Raw genomic sequence first — 19,371 nt, 5'->3', positions numbered from 1 at the left:
CTAAATATCACCTGATCTCATATACACAACTGTTGTGGCATCTTATATAATGAGTGGAACGCCAGTGTTGCCTGTCCACCCACTTACCTGTCCTCATAACAAGAGTATGCCATGTTATTCTGGCTCCTTCAGTAAAGTTATACAGAATTCCCTACCTGCCAAAGTGTGTATGACGCTCAAACTAAACTATTGTGTCTTTTATACGTTAATAATTCACATTATATTCCATTTTACTTACGTCAGCAGTTCTTTCTTGCTGTCCTTGGAGAGAAACTTCAATTTGAAATTGCTGAGCGTCACATCTCCAGGGTATTTACGGTCTTCAAAGTTCTCCTCCTGCATCTCTTGGTCGTCTGCTTCTGATGAAGCAAAAGAAGCTCCCGCAGGTTCGGACTTTGAAGAGAAGTAGAGTTCATGTTTTAATTCTTAAAAAATGCATTTTAATGTTCAAAAGAAATGAAAGAAGCTAGGCTGGATTTAATAGTAATGCTCCATGGTGTGACACAATAGATTTCATTATTTTTTTTATGATCAGTAGTATAATGCTTAATCTATAACTTGTGGTCCTCACCCAGTAAAACTTAAAATACATTGTCCAATTTTAGGACCTGCAGGAAGCCCCAACCAAGTTTACTTATCTGTACCAGCAAAACCTTTAGCCACATGCTTATATGGGTTGTCATTCACTAATAACCTACTTCTTCAGGCTCCTCTTCTCGTTGGCGATTTGGCTTGGTATAGTCGATAGGCCCATCCCATTCATCTTGCCGGGAAGTCTGGCTGGACTGGGGTGAGGTCATAGTGCTACTTGTGGCACTGGTACAGTTTTGGCGTTGGGACTGATCTGGAGACTTCATACTGGGGCTACTGCTGCAACTACTGCTGCTAGGGAATGTGTTCTCCCTTTTCCGATGCTTGTTCATACTCAAGTCCAAAGTGCCATTTTCATCTACTTCAATATCCATAGACTGCAACCACAGACAAGAACAAATGAAACTCTTATGAGTAAGGATAGCAACCATGATGGAAGAACAATTGGTGCTACTATAGTGTGTGGTCAAAAAGAAAATTTACACCATAGTGTGCAATCTGGGACAAATATAGTACAATACTGGTATAAGAAATGTGAAAGGTACATTGTAATTGATGCTAAGCTAGCGGGTATGTGTTATAGCAGTGTTTTCATAGCACCACCTGATGGTCTCTATGATTGCCCTTGATAATATGTTAGACCACACATTATGGAGGTACCAACTGAAGTCTAAGAAAGTGTAGCAGCTCCTACATTTGCCACAATTAAAAATAGCATTGTGTAGAGACACATTTCCTGTTTCCCTGTCAGACACTTTTTATTTTTATGCAAATTAGCTTTTTCAAGAGTGGGGCCATGTATGCTTATTTCTTATTTCTATGCTGTCTAGCACCACTCAGCATGCTCTCTTAACACAATGGAGCACATTTACTAAGTGCTTTGCCCTGCACTTTTCTCGGACTGTGCGCCTTGTTCTAGGCTAAAACGGCTTGCACAAGTATTTAAGAAATGTTGGCGCCAATATAGGGGCAGATTTATCAAGCAGTCTGAAAGTCAGAATATTTCCAATTGCCCATGGCAACCAATCACAGCTCCCCTTTAAAATATTCATGAGCATTGGTGAAATGAAAGCTGAGCTGTGATTGGTTGCCATGGGAAACTGGAAATATTCTGACTTTCAGACTGCTTGATAAATCTGCCCCATAGTGTCTAATATTGTGTCTCCATGCGACACAAATTAGGGGGTGTGCTTTCAGTCCGACTGATCCGCACTGAGCGCCGTATTTAACTTGCAAATTGTGTCACACGTCCTATGTTAAAGGTGGTGAACTCTGTCGGGCCAGTATGGGGAAGCAACAGATTCATGATTTCTGGCACACAATATTAGTGAATCGCCGCACGCAGCATTATACACGGAAATAACACTTTTAGTGCATTTTCTGAATTTCTAATGACTGACAGAAGGAGTAAAAATAATAAAATGGGGATGCATCAGCAAACATGACTCATCCCTAATGCACAGAGAATCTATTTTGCATAACAATAAAAAACTGAATTTTTCTAAAATTACTGATGACTTGAAAATGAATATGTGTGGCACCACATTTGTGTGGCACACAACCTTTTTGTGGCATGTCTGCACTATGCTTCATGCAACACATGAAGATTCATGATGAACGGGTGCCAGAAATCCTGGATACTGCATTTTACACTAGTCTTAGTAAATGTGCCCCAATGATTTTACTGGTAGGGTAATTTGGGAGGTGGTAACCATGTAACAATGATCTCCACAGACCATTTTGGGGAAATTTTGCTGGATATGTGTAACAACTCAAGGTACAATGTTAACTTTAAATTATGTGCCATTAATACGACAGTGGTGTGGGTACATCGCATGATAAAGCAGTCACTTACTTTACTTGGCAAGTCCTGCTGCTTTGTACTGAGATTCTCCGGCATCTCCCAGCATCGGGTGGAAAGATTTAAGATGGCAGTCGCTGCCATGTGTGCAGCCTCGGCATCATGGGTGTAATCAAAGCCAGAGGAGGAAGATGAAGTGCTTTTAACATAGCTGCTGGATGGACTGTGATTTGGGGATGAGGCCTTTGGAAATGATTTAGCTGTAAGGGAATAAACAGGTAGCCATGTTGTAAATATATAGTCCAAAGATTGTAATTTTATTTTTTGCATTAAATTTTTCACAAAGAAATAGTCCACTAAATACAACATATCCCCACCAAGGAACTCCTGCAAATACCTAATGAATTGCATTAAGAGCTACAGAGGCTTCTACGTATCCAGTTTAAATCTCCTCCTGTGGGAAATTTTAACAGTGAAAAGATTCATCTTCAATTTGCTTCTACCTCCTCCATGAAGTTTTACATTTAATAAATCTTCCCTGCTCAGATGGATTTTCAGTCAGTGCATTAGAGTAGAAGAGCAGTGCTGGGACGGTTCGCCGTCCTCGCTGCTTTGCAGGAATTTATTTTGTCAGTACAATTACCCAGAAAAATGTTCTGCAAATATTGCAAATGAGGCGATCTCATTCAGCGAGAGAATTATTTTTGCTGCGAGACAAATGACTTTTCCGTCAGTCCTAACCCAGGCTGTCAGCGCCACTTCTCCAATTTGGCCTGTAGCCAACGTCATCACTCTGTTTGCAGTGTGGGTTCAGCAATAAAGAAGTAAGTCCCATTGTGCTGCAATAGCTGAGTCGTCTCTGAAGCATGAACGCTTTTACTGAGCAGCTGTGTCAGGATTACACAAGGATCTTGGAAAGTAGGATTAGTTATGAGGGAAAACCCTCTCGAGGCTACTGAGATCTACAAGCAGTTTTCCTAAATTCCTCATATTCTTTGCAGTGGACCACTAAGAGATTCTGCTAGAAGATTACATAAATGGCCCATGCACTTTTCAATTCTTCTTATGCCTAGTTGTCATGAACTATTTTGTTGTTTTTATGTTACACAAGTTTCTGGTGACAACCAATATGGCCACCAATACAGCTCCAACAGAGCAGATCAACATTTTTTTTCTAAAGTAATGGATCACATATCGTAGCAGATATATTTCTAACTTCTGTACACAATCTCAGGTTCATCTGTATCACACAGTGACCCATACTTACATTTAAAGGCTTTGGGTGAGGTTTCGCTTGTCTGAATCTTTGGGGCAAGCAAGCGTTTGCCGAAAACCTGAGCATCAAAACTTGCATAATCAAAGGTAACCTTGGAGTATTTCTCCAGCTCCTTGGCTAAATTGGCTCTTGGCGTTGCAGGAACCATGTTGGGCCTATAGCTGCCATACTGGGGAATCTCCAGCTGCTTCACAAAGCACATGGGCCTACAAATAAAAGTATGGTTTGATGAGAAATAACCATTCATATAAAGGAGAATAGATGTAGTAAAGATAAATGTGTTTGTTATATGTTTCATTTCTGCACAGTACAAAAAAGTGAACACATTTCCCCATAAATAATATACAATTGAGGAAAAAGAGGTGGTCAAAGGGATAGTACCTTTCTCTGATCAGAATGTGGGTAAATCTGCAAATTTGGTTAGTGCTGTACTTATGAAAATGGGAGAGCATCCAACACTCCATACAAAAATGAATTCTTCGAATTAATGAATTTCCTGGGTTTTCACATATTTGCAATATCCAAGTCATTTGTGACATTATTATTCTACACTATTTTGAAATGTAGAGGAATGAATATCATATATGGTCCTCTGCTATCCTAGACTTGTACTGTGTGGTCCTTCAGGATGCATATGAACAGGCAGGTGGATGCCTAATCTTACCTGAGTATCCTGTCGGAGTTTGTATTATTTTTGGTGAGATCTCCAGGCTGTTGCTGTTTCTCATGGGATCTAGCCAATTTTTCAGCGGCAGCAATGGGGCATCCAGATAAGCTACAAATGGATGCAAAAACTTTTCTTAAGAACATTTCTTATAGAATGGGAATGAATGACTGAGCAGCTTATGGTGGTGTAGTACCTCCTGTGTGTGTTCCTATTGCTGTTAACATGGCCCTGTCCTGTGCAGCCAGGGGTTGGACACTTGAGTACATTCTCGTGCATGGCCAGAACTGTAAAGTAAAGAGAAATAATAAAATTAACCCTTCTAATAAAGTTTGCTGTCATAGGCTTAATTATTGTGTCTCATTTCTTCAAGATATTTTTTTTCATATTACGTATGGCAGTAGCGTACAGTGCAACACGTGACAGCCACTTTTTAGAGAAGTCAGCAATCAGTTCATATAGTTGTTACTCCCTTTTCCCCAACCCTTCTTAACATATTGTACATTTCTTTAGGGCATGGATGACTTATTTAAGCTTTGTGGCAATTTCTGTAACATAGGTTAGTGAAACCAGTAGTGGCTCCAATGAAGTATGAAAATATAACTGTAAGACTGATCCAACCCTTTTCTTTTGTACCCCCTTTTGTGGATCAAATACAACCACCACTAGACTGGATCTTTTTTGTGGGAAAGCCATGGGAAGCAAATGGCAAAACAGACAATCCTGGGTTTCAAGGAGATAAAGATGCGTCTTACTCTCTGGAGGGATCCTGTCCTTGTGTGGGCATCCTGAGAGGCTCCTGTGATGAGGATAAAGTCCTGTTACATGTCCGGTGCCATCACAGCCAGGAGTTGGACATTTGATCTCCCTTTTTTCAGGTCTTGCTGCATCTTTTAATAGGAATTACCAAAAATATTGCTATTAGATAATGGCTCCAATGTACAGTAAATGCTGTTTTTGTATAAATCACAAGTCCTCCATATGACCTTGAAAGCTGACACAGTAGGCAACACCCTTATACATAGTTATTTATTACAAAATGTATATATAACTCTACTCATTTTATATGAATTACATATTTTTATAACATTTGTGAAAATATTTTATTACTGTTTGTTACAATTAACTACATTATTAAGAAAATGTTGGTGCTTTCTGGAATAAGTTGATGGAATGTAGTTAAAGATATTACAAGTTTTGTTAAATAAGTGAATAATTCTATCAATAGTTCTTTTGTTCTCACTTCCACCTTGTAAAGGTGTGAGGCAAAGCTTTGTATGAGTTTCCCTTAAGTGGCTGTCATCCTGCTGAAAAAATAATTTAATATAGTGTTATAATAATTTTATTAAAGTTCTATTCATTATGTTTTAGCAAAATGACCTCCTTCTACCTTCCTGACAAGGAGAGTCAAATAGCACATTTGCTATACTAAGATATAGAAAAATTTCAGGACAAAGCTGAAAATGACACAGGGAATCAATGGCTGAGATCATTTTCCCTTTCACGTTGGGCTAATCTGTTTCCGGTAAACCAGCAGACAGCCACAAAGAGATTATTTTACACTGTCGCAACACTGCTGGGAGAGTCATATTCTTAAAGCTTTCAGATGGATAAAGGAGAGGAAGCAGAGAGGGAGAACTAGCTTGTAAATTGCTTATGAAGCAGAAAATTTTGCTTATCACCCTTGGCAACAGCATAATGAACTTCAATCTGCAGAAATACGCAGAGTACTTTTTCTTTTTTTGAGTTAACATCTACAGATAGCAAACCTGATTTCCTAGGATAGATTTTGTAATGTTGGTTCCAAGCTGTTCCAGTTGAAGCATTCAATTAGAATGTTCTTATTTTCGAGTCTGCACTAGATATTCACTTCCAGATTTAAGTAACTTCATCCAAAATGAAGTATTTTCTCTACTGCTGTCTTTGTTCATCCTTGCAGAACTTTTACATTCTCACCCAGGTTTTTCTTAAGTGACAACTACTGTCTTCTACATGAAGAAGTAATCCTTCTATACCATCATGTCTAAACATGCTGAGCTATAATCCCTCTATTGTATTATATTGGAGGTTCCTTTAACAAAATATATGTCCCCATTTTGTTATTACAATCTAGACCTACAACAACCAGTAGGTATTTCTCTATAATAATAATTATGTTTAAGCCTATTAGGGAAATATGGCAAGGAAACACTTTTTTACCGTAAAAGCTTTTCCTCATTGTGTCTATTGACCGATTTTGCTTCTCCTCAGTTTGATAATTCTTGATGTTATCTGCTGTTGTTCTGCTTTGCTCCCGAACAACTTTAACCTGTTCAGCTTTCAGAGCTATTGCTTGTTCTAGCAGCCCGAGGTTTCCCCGCGTCATCATGTCATACATTTCAGACTCATCTGTTACAGCCGATTTTTGAGAATGGTTATCATCATCTTTATCATCATCTGACCTGACCTCAACAATGACAGAATATTCGGGTTTTGGGCTAAATTGTCCTTCACAGTGGATTTTATGGGACTCCTGAGAAGCATGGGGGGCATCTTGGCTCATCATTTCAGAATGGTGTTCCTCTACATCCTCATCATCATCCAGATCATCATCGTCTTCATCATCTTCATCAACATCATCATCATCCTCTTCATCGTCATCTTCATCTTCTATATCCTTCTTGCAGGCCTCCTCACAGTGCATGTCATCTCGATGTTCAAGACATGATTCACTGCTTGGCTCACTGGTAACTTCTATGACTTCTTCAGCATCTTCTGTCTGTATGATGATCTCCTTGTCACACACCTCTTCCACTGCCGCTTCCTCGACTTCTGGTTGGACTATTTGCGCTACACTAGAGCTTGGTTTAGGGGTCTCTAGTTCACTTTCTGGCAAATGTCCCTCTGAAACCAATGTTTCTTTCGCTATTTGGCCCAAGTTTAAAAGAGAATTGGCAATGATTTCTTGATAACTGCTGTAAGTGGCTTTTGTAGGAGTCTCATCACTGGTTGGTAGTTCTACTTCATAGGATGTTTTAGCAGGAGAGCTTTCAGTTGTGACTAAGGGGATAAAAGTGAAAAATGTATCTTATTTTTGCCTGGAGTTATTATTCTGTGACATAAATATCATCATTTTTTAGCTTGAAATTGTTTCTGATTTGTCTATAGTATTGAATGATTCCATCAATTAGAGAGAACCAGACCCACATTCTCAAAAGTCAGACCTTCACTGATCAGAATGTTATTCCCATTTTTGTGGATAGGAAATAACAATAACAATAACAACCTTAACATTTTCAGTGGGAAAAAACTCAACTACTTTAAAAAGGATAAAAGTGGGTGATTTGTAAGTGTGTAGGATAGAAATGAGTTCTGCTTTAAGCCTGACATTTGTCAATTTTCACTAAACACATGCTGTTATAAGTATCCATATTCTTATTAAGAAACAATGACATACCTTCTCTGGATTCTGGGCTTAGAGACTCCTTAAGTCCAGGGTTCTCAGATTCTTCTTCTGTCTCCACCAAGGTGCCTTCAGAGTCCTCAGTACCAGACTCTTCATCTTTCACCTCTGTGTCTTCACTGCCATCACTGTCCATGTTGTAGCCCTCATCCAGGGCCAGTTTAAGGGGATGAGACTTTCTTTTTGATGCTGGGTGTTCAGTCTCTGTATCATGTGCCTTGCGTTTACGGGCCACAGGGCAATTTTGTAAACTGCAAAAGGATAACATAACATGTCACATTTTCCCTATTGCATTTCAATAGCCTGTATACTTAATATGCCAAATGGAAGATTAACATATTCAAAGAACTTTAGTAAATTACCTTCTATGTCTTGCATACTTTCCACTGATGTGTCCTGAGCCAATACAGCCTGGGGTGGGACAGCTTTATAGGGCACAAAAGAGATACAAAACGCTTTTACTACATCTGTGATGTAATAAATTTTAAGTCTTTCTCATATTTGTGCTAGAGATATTAATAAAATGGACAAACTGACTATAAATGCTAGAGGAGTAATTGTGGGTAAGCTGGAATGCTTTAATAAAGGTAGAATTAAGGCAAAATTCCGAAGTATGATAAATAATCCTGACCACCCCCTATTTGTGTTACTCATGGCTAGGAAAAGTCATTTTAGTGCAAGATTTATTCAGATGAAGATCTGTAAAGAATGATATAGAAGATCCTTTGTACCTTCTTCAATTGTATTGTATAACAAAGAGCTTGCCAATGTCTGTTGATCCCAGGCAGATGAGGGTGTTGTGTGTTTATTGTTTTTGTATTGTGTAAATAGTATAATATGTTTGTTTGTTTATTTGCTTATTTATTAGTTTGTTTTTGGTGTTTTTCACTGCTGAAGTGGCTTAAAATTTACCCTTTTGGAAGTTTTTATCTATCTATCTATCTACCTATCTTTTTATCTATCTATTTCTTTTTTTCTGATTCTACTCATTCTGAATCTCTCTGGGATGATGTACCATATAACCTGGTTTCGAAGTGCTTCAAAACTAATGAAACACTTCACCTCCCGTAATTAATTGAGTGCTTCATTATAGTTTTATAGCATATGCTTAATTAAAGATTTGTATGTGCACGGCTACAGAGCGAGACTCCTTCACTTTCTACATTAACTGTGCGACTTCACAAAAAAACAAAACACTGGTCAGAGAGGATTGCTACATGCACTGAAGATATAAGTACAGCATAGTACACAGTGCGGCCTGTGTTATCCATGTTTCTGATCTGAGATGCTGAAGCCATGGTGTTGTGACACTGGAGCTGAAAGCATCAATGTTTCGTATAATCAAACGCCTTCAGTATTTGCAAGACCTTAGACATCAATCAAACCAGGCAGTTCATTATAAAAGACTGTAAATGGAGCAAGATAATTGCTTGTGATGGTAGTATTGGCAATATGTGTTAGAAGCAGGGACATTATAGCTATTTAAAAAAAAACCTGTGCTAATATATAATTTTTCCTTTAAGTGCATATGTTTGGAACACAGTGGAAGCTGCCAATTACAGGCTGAACTTATAGTTAAGAGAACAGAGCCTACGGATTCTCTGATTTCTAAAAGTAGCTGTATATAATAATTTAGTAAGGAGGAGGAACGGAAGAAAAAAACATTAAAAAAAACCCTCAGTATAATGTCTCCATTGCTGTGCAATTTTGCATTGTTCTATGTTTCCTATTTTTAAGCTGCTATGAAGGCACCATGAATACAAAACCTTTACTGCTTCATCACAATGGCTTATCAAAGAAATATAACCCTTATGCTAAGGGTGGGTCTGAGCCTGAGATTTTACATGTGGCTCATCCTGTTGCTGTGGTTGTGGAGTACTAGTACCTTTTAGATAATAAGAATACAGTTTATTAGATTAGTTCCTGAGAACCTACCTCATTTCCTGTCCGATGAGCTCGACTGGGATACCTGCAGACAGACCAATGATAGTTGTGAATGGGGTGACCTGTGTGAATATAGGTGGTTTGGGCAGTAGCCCGGGGCCCAAGTCTTCTAGGGGGCCGATGGCCACCAAAACCCCCCACCAAATTTTTATACTGAGAGGAACCTTCACCCTCATACATCTGTTTCTGCTCTCAATACACATGTACACAAGAGCCATTTCAAGACCTTAGAAGGTCCTCCACAGGTCCTGAAACCACAGAATAAAAGTAGGCAGAAGGGACGAATCCCCCATTTCCCAAGAAGCATAATTCTAGTATTGTATGTAGGAACTAAATTCCAAGCCTTTAGGGACATTAAAATATTTACAGCCCAGGACCTGTGGCACTCTTATTCCTCCCCTAGGTCCATAGTATATATATAAATGCAATGTACTCATTTTAGTATAACCATCATTCTCAAAAAAGGTTGTAAATGCTTATTCAAACACTTTATATGAGAAGGTCCTCACCATTTACTTGAAGGAAGATTGTAAATCTCAAATATTCCTAAAATCAAAGCTTAACGGGGAGAAAGTAATCCAAAAATGTTTCCTGTCTTGATGAGATATGAAGACTACCTGATAACAATGCTGTTCTTTCTTGCCCTCCTATAAGATGTGCTAATATTGCACAGATCTGATGTCTGTTCTCCTCCCAGCAGCATGTGTGTGTGCCTGTATCTCATACTAGTTACGCTGTTAGCAGCGGCCCCCAGAGACCCCCTTCCTACACTGCTCTCTCAGCTGCCTTGACTCAGTACATTTGTAAGTAATTAAGAGCTTTCTAAAGTTCACATAGATAATGTTAATTATAAATCAGCATTGGCACATTTTGTGAATGGAGCTGCCGTTGTCTGATGTCATGGAGATGGAACAAGAAGGGGCAAGGTCTCACCTCGGATTTTGGATCTTGTGCGGGTCCTTTTGTCATCATTTTCTACATTCATCTAAAGCAAAAGAAAATTCAAGGAAGCGTTAAAGAACCCTTGCAATAAAGAAACTAGCTTCTGTTATGTCCTGACATAAAATTTACACATGCATTTGCCATAAGATCAATGTATAAAGTGGCCAACTCATATGTTATCTACCGACTCCCCAGAAGAAGTGTGGCTCTCTGCATGCACATACATTATAACAAAAGGCACCAAAAGTGTGATGGAAAGCGAGGGGGGAAGAACTAGTTGCCTCTCTCCTTCTCCTCACTCCGTTTGGTTAATATTTGTAAAGGGGCAACAAGTCATCATTGACTTTCCCAGGGAATAAAATCAATTTTTGTTTTTAAATCTACCTAAATCTTGAGAAAGGAGAACATCTAGGGAGAATGGAGAGGTGAGTGGAGGGCTTTAGGAGGTGGTGCAGGTGTATTATCTGCTTATCTACACCACTCTTTTTGCTCCTCTTTCTCTTTGTTGCCCCCTACTTTGCCTCTGTGTCCCTCATCTCTATGTTGCATCCCTCTATCTATCTTGTTCCCCACTGCTCGATTCTGTATGCTCCCATTTCATTGTTACCCCTTAACTATCCCCCTATGCTCCTCAAATCTCTAAGGCTACTACTCTCTGCTGAAACCTCTGCCCTGGGGGTGGATCTAACATAGGTTTCCCAATTCTGAGAAAAATCTGAATTATGCTCATATGAATGAATTACTCAAATAAATGTGATTAATCACCCAGCCCTACCCTATCTGCTGACCAAGATGTAACAAAAATATGATAATATTTCATATCAAAATTTTCTTTTTAAGAGGGAATTTATGTTGCTTATATTTCCTAATTGCGCTCTTCATGGTGCAGTCACTGAAGTTCTGCTTTATATGTGTTTGCAGAGCATATTCAATTTATTCTACTTGGATGCTCACTGGGCTCTTCCATTTCCTGGGGAAAAAAAGTCTTTGGAGAGATCTGCTTTCTAATTATTGTGTATACGCTGCGTGGCAGAGATGCATCCTCTGCTCTACATTACCACCGCCTGCTATCAGTAAATGTAGTTACAAGGAGGGAGGATGTAGAAGGCTCACAGCCCCTGCATCTTACATTCACTTATAAGATATTGGGTCATTGCAGCCAATTAGAATTGGAATGTGATTCATTATATGTTGGTGGTCCATGGGCAAGGATCAGTCACCTCTGTAAGCCTCCTACTGTCTAAGCATTAAGTCTACAGCCTTCATTTAATTATTCCTACGCTGCTTAGTTCATTGGTCATTAATTTTGGCCTAGGAAGATATATTGAGCTGCAGTTACAGAGCTTGTGGCCTTGGCATTTTCCTACTGGGCATCTGGGTATGAAGAATATTTTTACATAGGACTGTGCAACTTCTATAATGAATATTTGTGATGGTTGTTAAGCATTTATGTTGAGAAATAGATATCTTTGAGTGATCCTCTTATATTAAATTTCCTATTTTACCATATCATAGTAAGAAATGAGTGAATCTATTAGTTGGTTCGTAGATTTGTTATGAACAAGGCATTTTTCAGGCACCGAATCAAAATGTTTTCTAATACACTTTGGGATAATCTTTCAAAATGGCAGCTAGCTAATATGATCATACACCACAAAGCTCGGGAGGGTGTATGGACATGGTCAAATTTTAATTAAAAACCCATAAAAGATTAACAAATTGAGGCATTTTTATGAAAAATATTTGTTTTTGAGGACTAGATGGGGTTATATACCTTCTTCCGGGACTATTGGATCAACATCAGTGTGGAATGATTTGATTTGGACCTGAACAAATTGTTTTGAAAAATTCAAAAAGCTTCTACAGAACCTATTTTGGCAAAAACTAAACTGTGAAATACTGTGAGGGGAATGTGGCAAAAACCTCAAGGACCTGAAGCAATGGTGTAAAGAAGACAGAATTCCTCCATCAATGAAAGTCTGATGAATTCATACACAAACTGCAAGTTACAGCTATTATTGGGGATTCTACAAGCTACTTAATTTTTGGTAAATACATGAGGACACTGTGGAATCTGGATTTAATCATCACTTTAAACCTATCTATTTTACCATTTTTCTGATTTTGATGTTGTAAATCTAGTGGCACCAAGTATCTGACAGCTGTAACCATGGCTTGTTTTGTCTGTATTCCCTCTGGGGGTGTCCTCCCTGCTGCTTGATTTAAATACCCCTGACAGCGAGGCCATTGTTAGCTCCGACTTCAGTAGACAAATAAACAAGAGTTACATCCTGATCAGCCGGCACAAAGGATAGCTGCTCACTTCACGTGACACTCAAGTGTGTGTGTGTATATATATTCAATAATATGTCTCTAATAGATTATAGAACTTCATCTAGAATACACATACAGAAATAGAAATATTAAAAGACATTTCTTAGGCAGCTACTAAAGACACACATGTGTCTCACCATTGTATTAGCCAGATCTTACTTACAAATGACCAAAAAGTCGTATATCACTTTGATCTGTGTAACTTATATCTCTTTGATCATATACTACGGTGAAGGCTATGTTATGTGAAATATTCACTGAAATAAAATCCTAAAATTCATTTTGGTGTGTGCCATGTTCTCTATATGGAGTCCTACATTGAGCACCACCTACCAACAGAGTGCGGTCACTATTGCTCAGTGCATTTTCCTGTGGAAAATGAATTCTGCTGGTTGTTATAACCCCAAATGCCCAGGTTATTGATGCCCATTACCAGACACAGTGACAGTGCATTCTCTGGGCCACTGTTAAGGAGGTCGCACTGGTTTCGGACGCCATCTTGACTACTGTCCGCCATCTTAGATACAGCGGCCATGTTCCCTGACCATTGTCAAGTTAATGTCATGATTCAAACTTCATTTTATGTAACCTGGTTGCTGGCCTGTCAGCTAATAGCCTTTGACATTTAATGAGAAGCCAGTCTGTCCTCGAAGATGCATAATAATATGATTCTGGAGCCACTTATCATCTCCTTCTCAGCAAACTAGTATAAACAATATCTGTGTACAAGGTCTCTGAGAACTGAGCACAATTAATTCACTTTTTTCCCAGAATGTGCTGATGACCAATAGCTTTGCAGTATACTATTCACGCCCCTTTGATGACTCTTCTGTCTGATATATATTATGCATTTTGATTATTAAACGGTAGAAGATCTTGACTAAGAGATTGACGTGTGTGGCTTAGTCTTTATGTTCAATCATGAAAGGGTTAATTAGGACTCACCTTACAAAAGTCAAGAGGGCTGTTGGGGCCCTGCATAAAAATCCCTAACAGCCACCAATAGTAGTTAAAAGGCCTCATACACACATCAGAATAGTCAGCAGAACCTGATGTTTTTGGTATGATAAGCTCATTATGTGTTTTGAAACCTCAATGGATTTTATCATGGCTGATACTACATTTCATTCCCTATAGCATTAGGTTACTCCCCATTTCCCATTGAAAACATGCACACTAAAGCAAAAATGCATGTCTAAGTAGGAGTCAACAGAATAGCTGTTAGATGAGCTACATTGGTGTTTAGCCAATAGCTTATTGGGGGTGTTTGGACACCATCATAGTTTTTTCCTCATTCTATACATTCTTAATTTTTATCAATAGTCAGAAATGAATACAACACCCCACCATCCCTTGAAATACACACGGACCCATATTCCTCTTACCTTGGAGTTTCTGCTGGTTAATCTTTGTTTTGTGGGACAGCTGTTAATTTTCTCACCACGGGTCCACCTTTGGTTCAGCAGCTCACCTCGGAACTCATTTTCTAATAAAATCAAAGAAACACAAAGTTAGAATGAAAGGGGAGAAGGCAAATGACCTACTACCTCGCCTGACTATCTATTTATTGATCTAAATAACAACCTACAAGTAACTTCTATCTAGTTCATATCCATCTATCTATTCCTAGACTTCAAGCTCTTGCGAGCAGGGCCCTCATTCCTATTGTTTCATCTGACAATGCTATTGATGTTATTGCACTTGTCATATCTTGCTTTATTTTTAAATATAACCTATGATGTGCTGTGGAATATGATGGCGCAAAAGCATAAAAATAATCATTTATTATTATTATCTATATTTCTATCTCATATGCATCTATCCAACTCAGATCATATATTTTGTGGATATCTACAACCAACCTCCAATTGTTATAAAAAGCAAGTGAAGTTCTGTTTTTCAAAAAACAGCAGATTTGGTAAAAACACATCCTCACATAGGATGCCACAACACCTCCTGCTGTGCCTAGAGCCTTAACATCCCCATAATCCCACAAGCAGGAGAACTAATGGCGAGCTACATGGCCATCAATCTCCTGTTTCCATTACAAAATGGAACACAGTCAGGTGCGAGCGAGAGAGCTGTAAACATCAGCCATTCTCATCCGCTGCCAGTTATTTATAAAGGCTAAAAGGACAGAATAATGCTGTAAAGTGACATCACTGCTGTGGTTGGGGGTTGCTTAGAACGAATACTGAGTTATGCACAGTGATTTTCTTGCACACAAATCTTTCCCCAGCTGCATTTATAAGACCTGATGGATCATAGTGCAGCTGGGGGTAGGGTGGGGGCTCTGCTATTATTCTGCTCTTCATTCCCTTCTTCTGCATTCGCTGTAATGAATCTTGCCTGCAGTAAAATGGTATTTTCTTCTCTCTGGTCCCTGAGTACCAGGCAGCCTCTCCCCTCCTCTCACAACATCAAGTGTTTTGTTGGGTGATGAGATATCACAACACGCCAGTCACCCAGGAAAGGGAATCTTGCAGGTTTTAAATGCTAATTGTGAATTTTCACTGCTGACAAACAGAAAGTGCCCGTGATTGACAGCTCTTCTGCTTGACGGGCGCTGGCAAGTCTCGGCTAATGCCAGTCGGAAATGTATCAGCGACTGCATGTGATGTTCAAATCTCTATACTAGTATCAAACGCTAACTTGTCTCCTGCTCTTGTTATCGTGTATTTTTCTTCTGTGCCTGTAATTTTACATGGAGCTGATGATAGATGAGTCACTTTCTATACCTCTTTCATAAGGAATATTTTGCCTGGCGTTATGCATATATTGTTACAGATCTGGAATTTTATTGCTATTCTGTAATGCTAGTCAAAGGGACAGGGAGGTGACAAGCTTACTGCAATATACGTGACAAAGGTAATAAATGTATTAGCTGGTAATGTGGTTTCAAGGCTACAATAATTTAGGAAATCAGCTTTGTTGCTTCAATGCATCTTTGTAAATGGATTTGTTTTATGTATACAGTTTGCATGCAGAGATATGGGTCTCTGAAGTAATAGTCTATAAAGAAACGTTGAGTCTTGAATTTCCTATTTTATGAAGGTTTCATAACTGAAAATATTTGTGTGTTCCAACCCTGAAGAACCTTTCGACTTTAGAGAAACAACTACCAAACCAACTAGTAACTGACTTATTTGGAATGGTGAAGGCTAGAGAAAAAATCCTAACTAATTCTAGTTAATAAAGGATGGAAATGGGGTGCAAATTTAACAATGGCCAATAATCAACAGAAATAAACTATTTAATATGTCAGCCACTAGGATAGATGTTCTACCCAGAAAGAGTTATAACTGAAGTCTAAATGAAGTCAAAATTTATTATTTTTTCTAATCCTGTTTACCACACCCAAATACAGTGGTTGACACACAGAGTCCTGATTACCCCACCCACATACAGTGATGGACAGTGGAAGTCTTGATTACTCCACCCACATTCAGTGATTGACACTGAAAGTTATGATTACCTCTCCCACATACAGTGATTGATAGTAAGAGTTGCAAAAAACCCCACCCACATACAGTGATTGACATTGAGAGTAGTGATTACCCCACCCACATTTAGTGATTGACACTGAAAGTCCTGATTATCTCACCCACATACAGTGATTGATAGTAAGAATCCCAATAATCCTACCCACATACAGTGATTGACAGCGGGAGTTCTGATTACCCCACCCACACACAGCGATTGATGGTGAGTGTCCTGATTACCTGTCCAACATACAGTGATTGAAAGTGAGACTCCTTACTACCCCACCCACATATCTACATACAAGTCTTCAGGGCTGTAATCCAGCCAAAAATGGTTCTGAGCATGTGAAGTGTATCAATCAAAATCCAGCTGGCAAAGACTTGTCGATAAGCTGTGGGAGGTGGCAGAGTCCCAAACCACATACAGTCATAGACATTTGGAATCCTGCTTACCCCACCCACATTTACTTATTGACAGTGAGAGTCCTTCTTACCCCACCCACATACAGTAATTGACAGTGAGAGTCCTGCTCACCCCACCCACATACAGTGATTGACAGTGAGAGTCCTGCTTACCCTACCCACATACAGTAATTGACAGTGAGAGTCCTGCTCACCCCACCCACATACAGTGATTGACAGTGAGAGTCCTGCTCACCCCACCCACATACAGTGATTGACAGTGAGAGTCCTTCTTACCCCACCCACATACAGTAATTGACAGTGAGAGTCCTGCTCACCCCACCCACATACAGTGATTGACAGTGAGAGTCCTGCTTACCCTACCCACATACAGTGATTGATCATGAGAGTCCTGCTTACGCCACCCACAAATAGTGATTGACAGTGAGAGTCCTGCTAACCTCACCCACATACAGTGATTGATCGTGAGAGTCCTTCTGGCCTCACCCACATACAGTGATTGATCGTGAGAGTCCTGCTAACCTCACCCACATACATTGATTGATCTTGAGAGTCCTGCTCACCCCACCCACGTACAGTGATTGACAGTGAGAGTCCTGCTCACCCCACCCACATACAGTGATTGATCGTGAGAGTCCTGCTTACCCCACCCACATACAGTGATTGACAGTGAGAGTCCTGCTCACCCCACCCACATACAGTAATTGATAGTGGGAGTCCTGCTAACCTCACCCACATACAGTGAATGATAGTGAGAGTCCTGCTCACCCCACCCACAAATAGTGATTAAAAATTGAGAGTCCTGCTAACCCCACCCACATACAGTGATTGACAGTCACTCCTCCTACACCGTGATTAACAGCTTACTGTGTTGCAGGGTGCGTATAGGGAAGGCTGCTAATTGTTAATCACTGTGTGTAGGTGAGGTAGGCAGGAGTTTGTATTTTTTTCTTCCCTTTACATACGTAGAAATTCTGTTCTCCCTCATATTCCCTCTATGGTATCCTGCTCTCAGCCAGGTATCATTTTAACAAAACAGTAAGAATTCTACATCTACAACTATTCAGGCAACACAGAGGGAAATGCTGTTCATGTCTTCTTTGCTCCTGTCCTCATGCTTCCCCACATTATGCTTTACAATACATCTACCCAGAGCATGATGATGAATTGATCATAAAGCCGAATCCTGCAGATAACAGTATTGTGCATCAGCCTGTGGGTGGGCGCGTGGATGTGTAAATGAAATATTTACAATGACTTCCTACTCGTAGAAATTAGTAGTAATGTTGACATCCTTCTTCTGTGGTAAAGCTTCATTCATATGGGGAATCCGAGTGTGACAATCTCCTGTGGACCATAGCTACAGTCACTGATATACGTGTCAGAGGAAATCGATAAAGTGCGATTGCTCAGAAGTGGGTTCAGCTTTCCTTCCATGTTATGTGTATTATTGCCTAAACAACTAAAATCTTTTCAGATCATCCATTGTCCAATACCCATACTCTGTGTAGTGTGGTATATTCCATTCATTATGATGAAGTAACAGGTAAACCACAATGTAACTAAGCTAATATTTGTGCAGTTCATGAATTGAGTGTCCCATCTTGAAGTGAAATGACCCATCTCGGCCACTTTGCAAGTCTTCCACCATCCTGAGGCACCTTTGCCTCATTACACAGTTCTTCCTCATTCTAGATGTAGTTTGAGAAAGGTCAGAGATTGAAGAAAACCTGGTTTTATATTACCAGATTATTTGAAATACACAGATTTTATCAATATTGGATATTGTACATGTGATTTTTTTCCCCCAACACTCTTCACTGAATTTTGTGATATGCACAGAATAACATGGTTTAAGGACCACTTCTATACAACACTCACTGTATTCCGGAAGTAGCCACAAAGTTTTTAACCACCAGTATTTTTGGCATGAACCTATAGCACTCTACCAATCCTAGGTATAGATATCTAAATGTTCACCACCCCATTTACAGGGTGACATTAAAATAGAAAATGAAGACACACTCAGTATATCTTCAATAACCCAATCTCTCAGAGTAGATGGAGTAAATACTGCACTTATATATAGTTACTTGTATAATTTCTGCTAGAAACAAAGATAGAATAGGTCTTCAGGTGTCAAGGATAATTGATCTTCAGCATTAGAGAGAAGTTTAAATGTACTGCATAGAGGGGGTTAAAAGTGGACAGCGACTGTCAATGTAAAGCAAGATGCAGATATTCAATTACATAAATGATATCTCCTTTCCTTTGACCTGCAGAAATTAGGTGCAGAGAACCTTGTACTCTGCTGGATGTGAAGCCATAGTCTGAGTACAATAGATAGATAAATAAATAGACATAGGTAGAGGAACCTTCATATATAAACCTTCATGTAACATTTGAATATTGCTTGATAAAGGTTGTATGGATCAGCCGAAACGTAGCTGCATGGGTGACTGAAGCCACATT

The 19,371-nt window shown here is 39.3% G+C and overlaps 1 protein-coding gene across 2 annotated transcripts in view; it reads right to left on the bottom strand.

The window, feature by feature from the left end:
• Positions 1-19,371, bottom strand: part of MYT1 (myelin transcription factor 1) — a 42,195-nt gene that overhangs the window by 11,575 nt on the left and 11,249 nt on the right. For both annotated transcript variants that reach the window (XM_072110892.1, XM_072110891.1), the window contains exons 2-14: positions 14,380-14,480; positions 10,652-10,703; positions 9,710-9,743; positions 8,137-8,199; positions 7,769-8,025; positions 6,532-7,371; positions 5,088-5,222; positions 4,529-4,619; positions 4,333-4,443; positions 3,660-3,874; positions 2,447-2,652; positions 699-968; positions 239-393 (exon numbers count right to left, since the gene is read on the bottom strand). In XM_072110892.1, the coding sequence (XP_071966993.1) occupies positions 239-393; positions 699-968; positions 2,447-2,652; positions 3,660-3,874; positions 4,333-4,443; positions 4,529-4,619; positions 5,088-5,222; positions 6,532-7,371; positions 7,769-8,025; positions 8,137-8,199; positions 9,710-9,743; positions 10,652-10,703 (2,429 nt within the window). In that variant the 5' untranslated portion in view covers positions 14,380-14,480. The remainder of the gene's footprint in view (positions 1-238; positions 394-698; positions 969-2,446; positions 2,653-3,659; positions 3,875-4,332; positions 4,444-4,528; positions 4,620-5,087; positions 5,223-6,531; positions 7,372-7,768; positions 8,026-8,136; positions 8,200-9,709; positions 9,744-10,651; positions 10,704-14,379; positions 14,481-19,371) is intronic.

The sequence above is a fragment of the Engystomops pustulosus genome, chromosome 6, assembly GCF_040894005.1.
Source record: "Engystomops pustulosus chromosome 6, aEngPut4.maternal, whole genome shotgun sequence".
In the NCBI taxonomy this organism is placed as follows: domain Eukaryota; kingdom Metazoa; phylum Chordata; class Amphibia; order Anura; family Leptodactylidae; genus Engystomops; species Engystomops pustulosus.
Note: the sequence above shows the minus strand (reverse complement) of the source record. Positions and strands in the feature narration are given on the sequence as shown.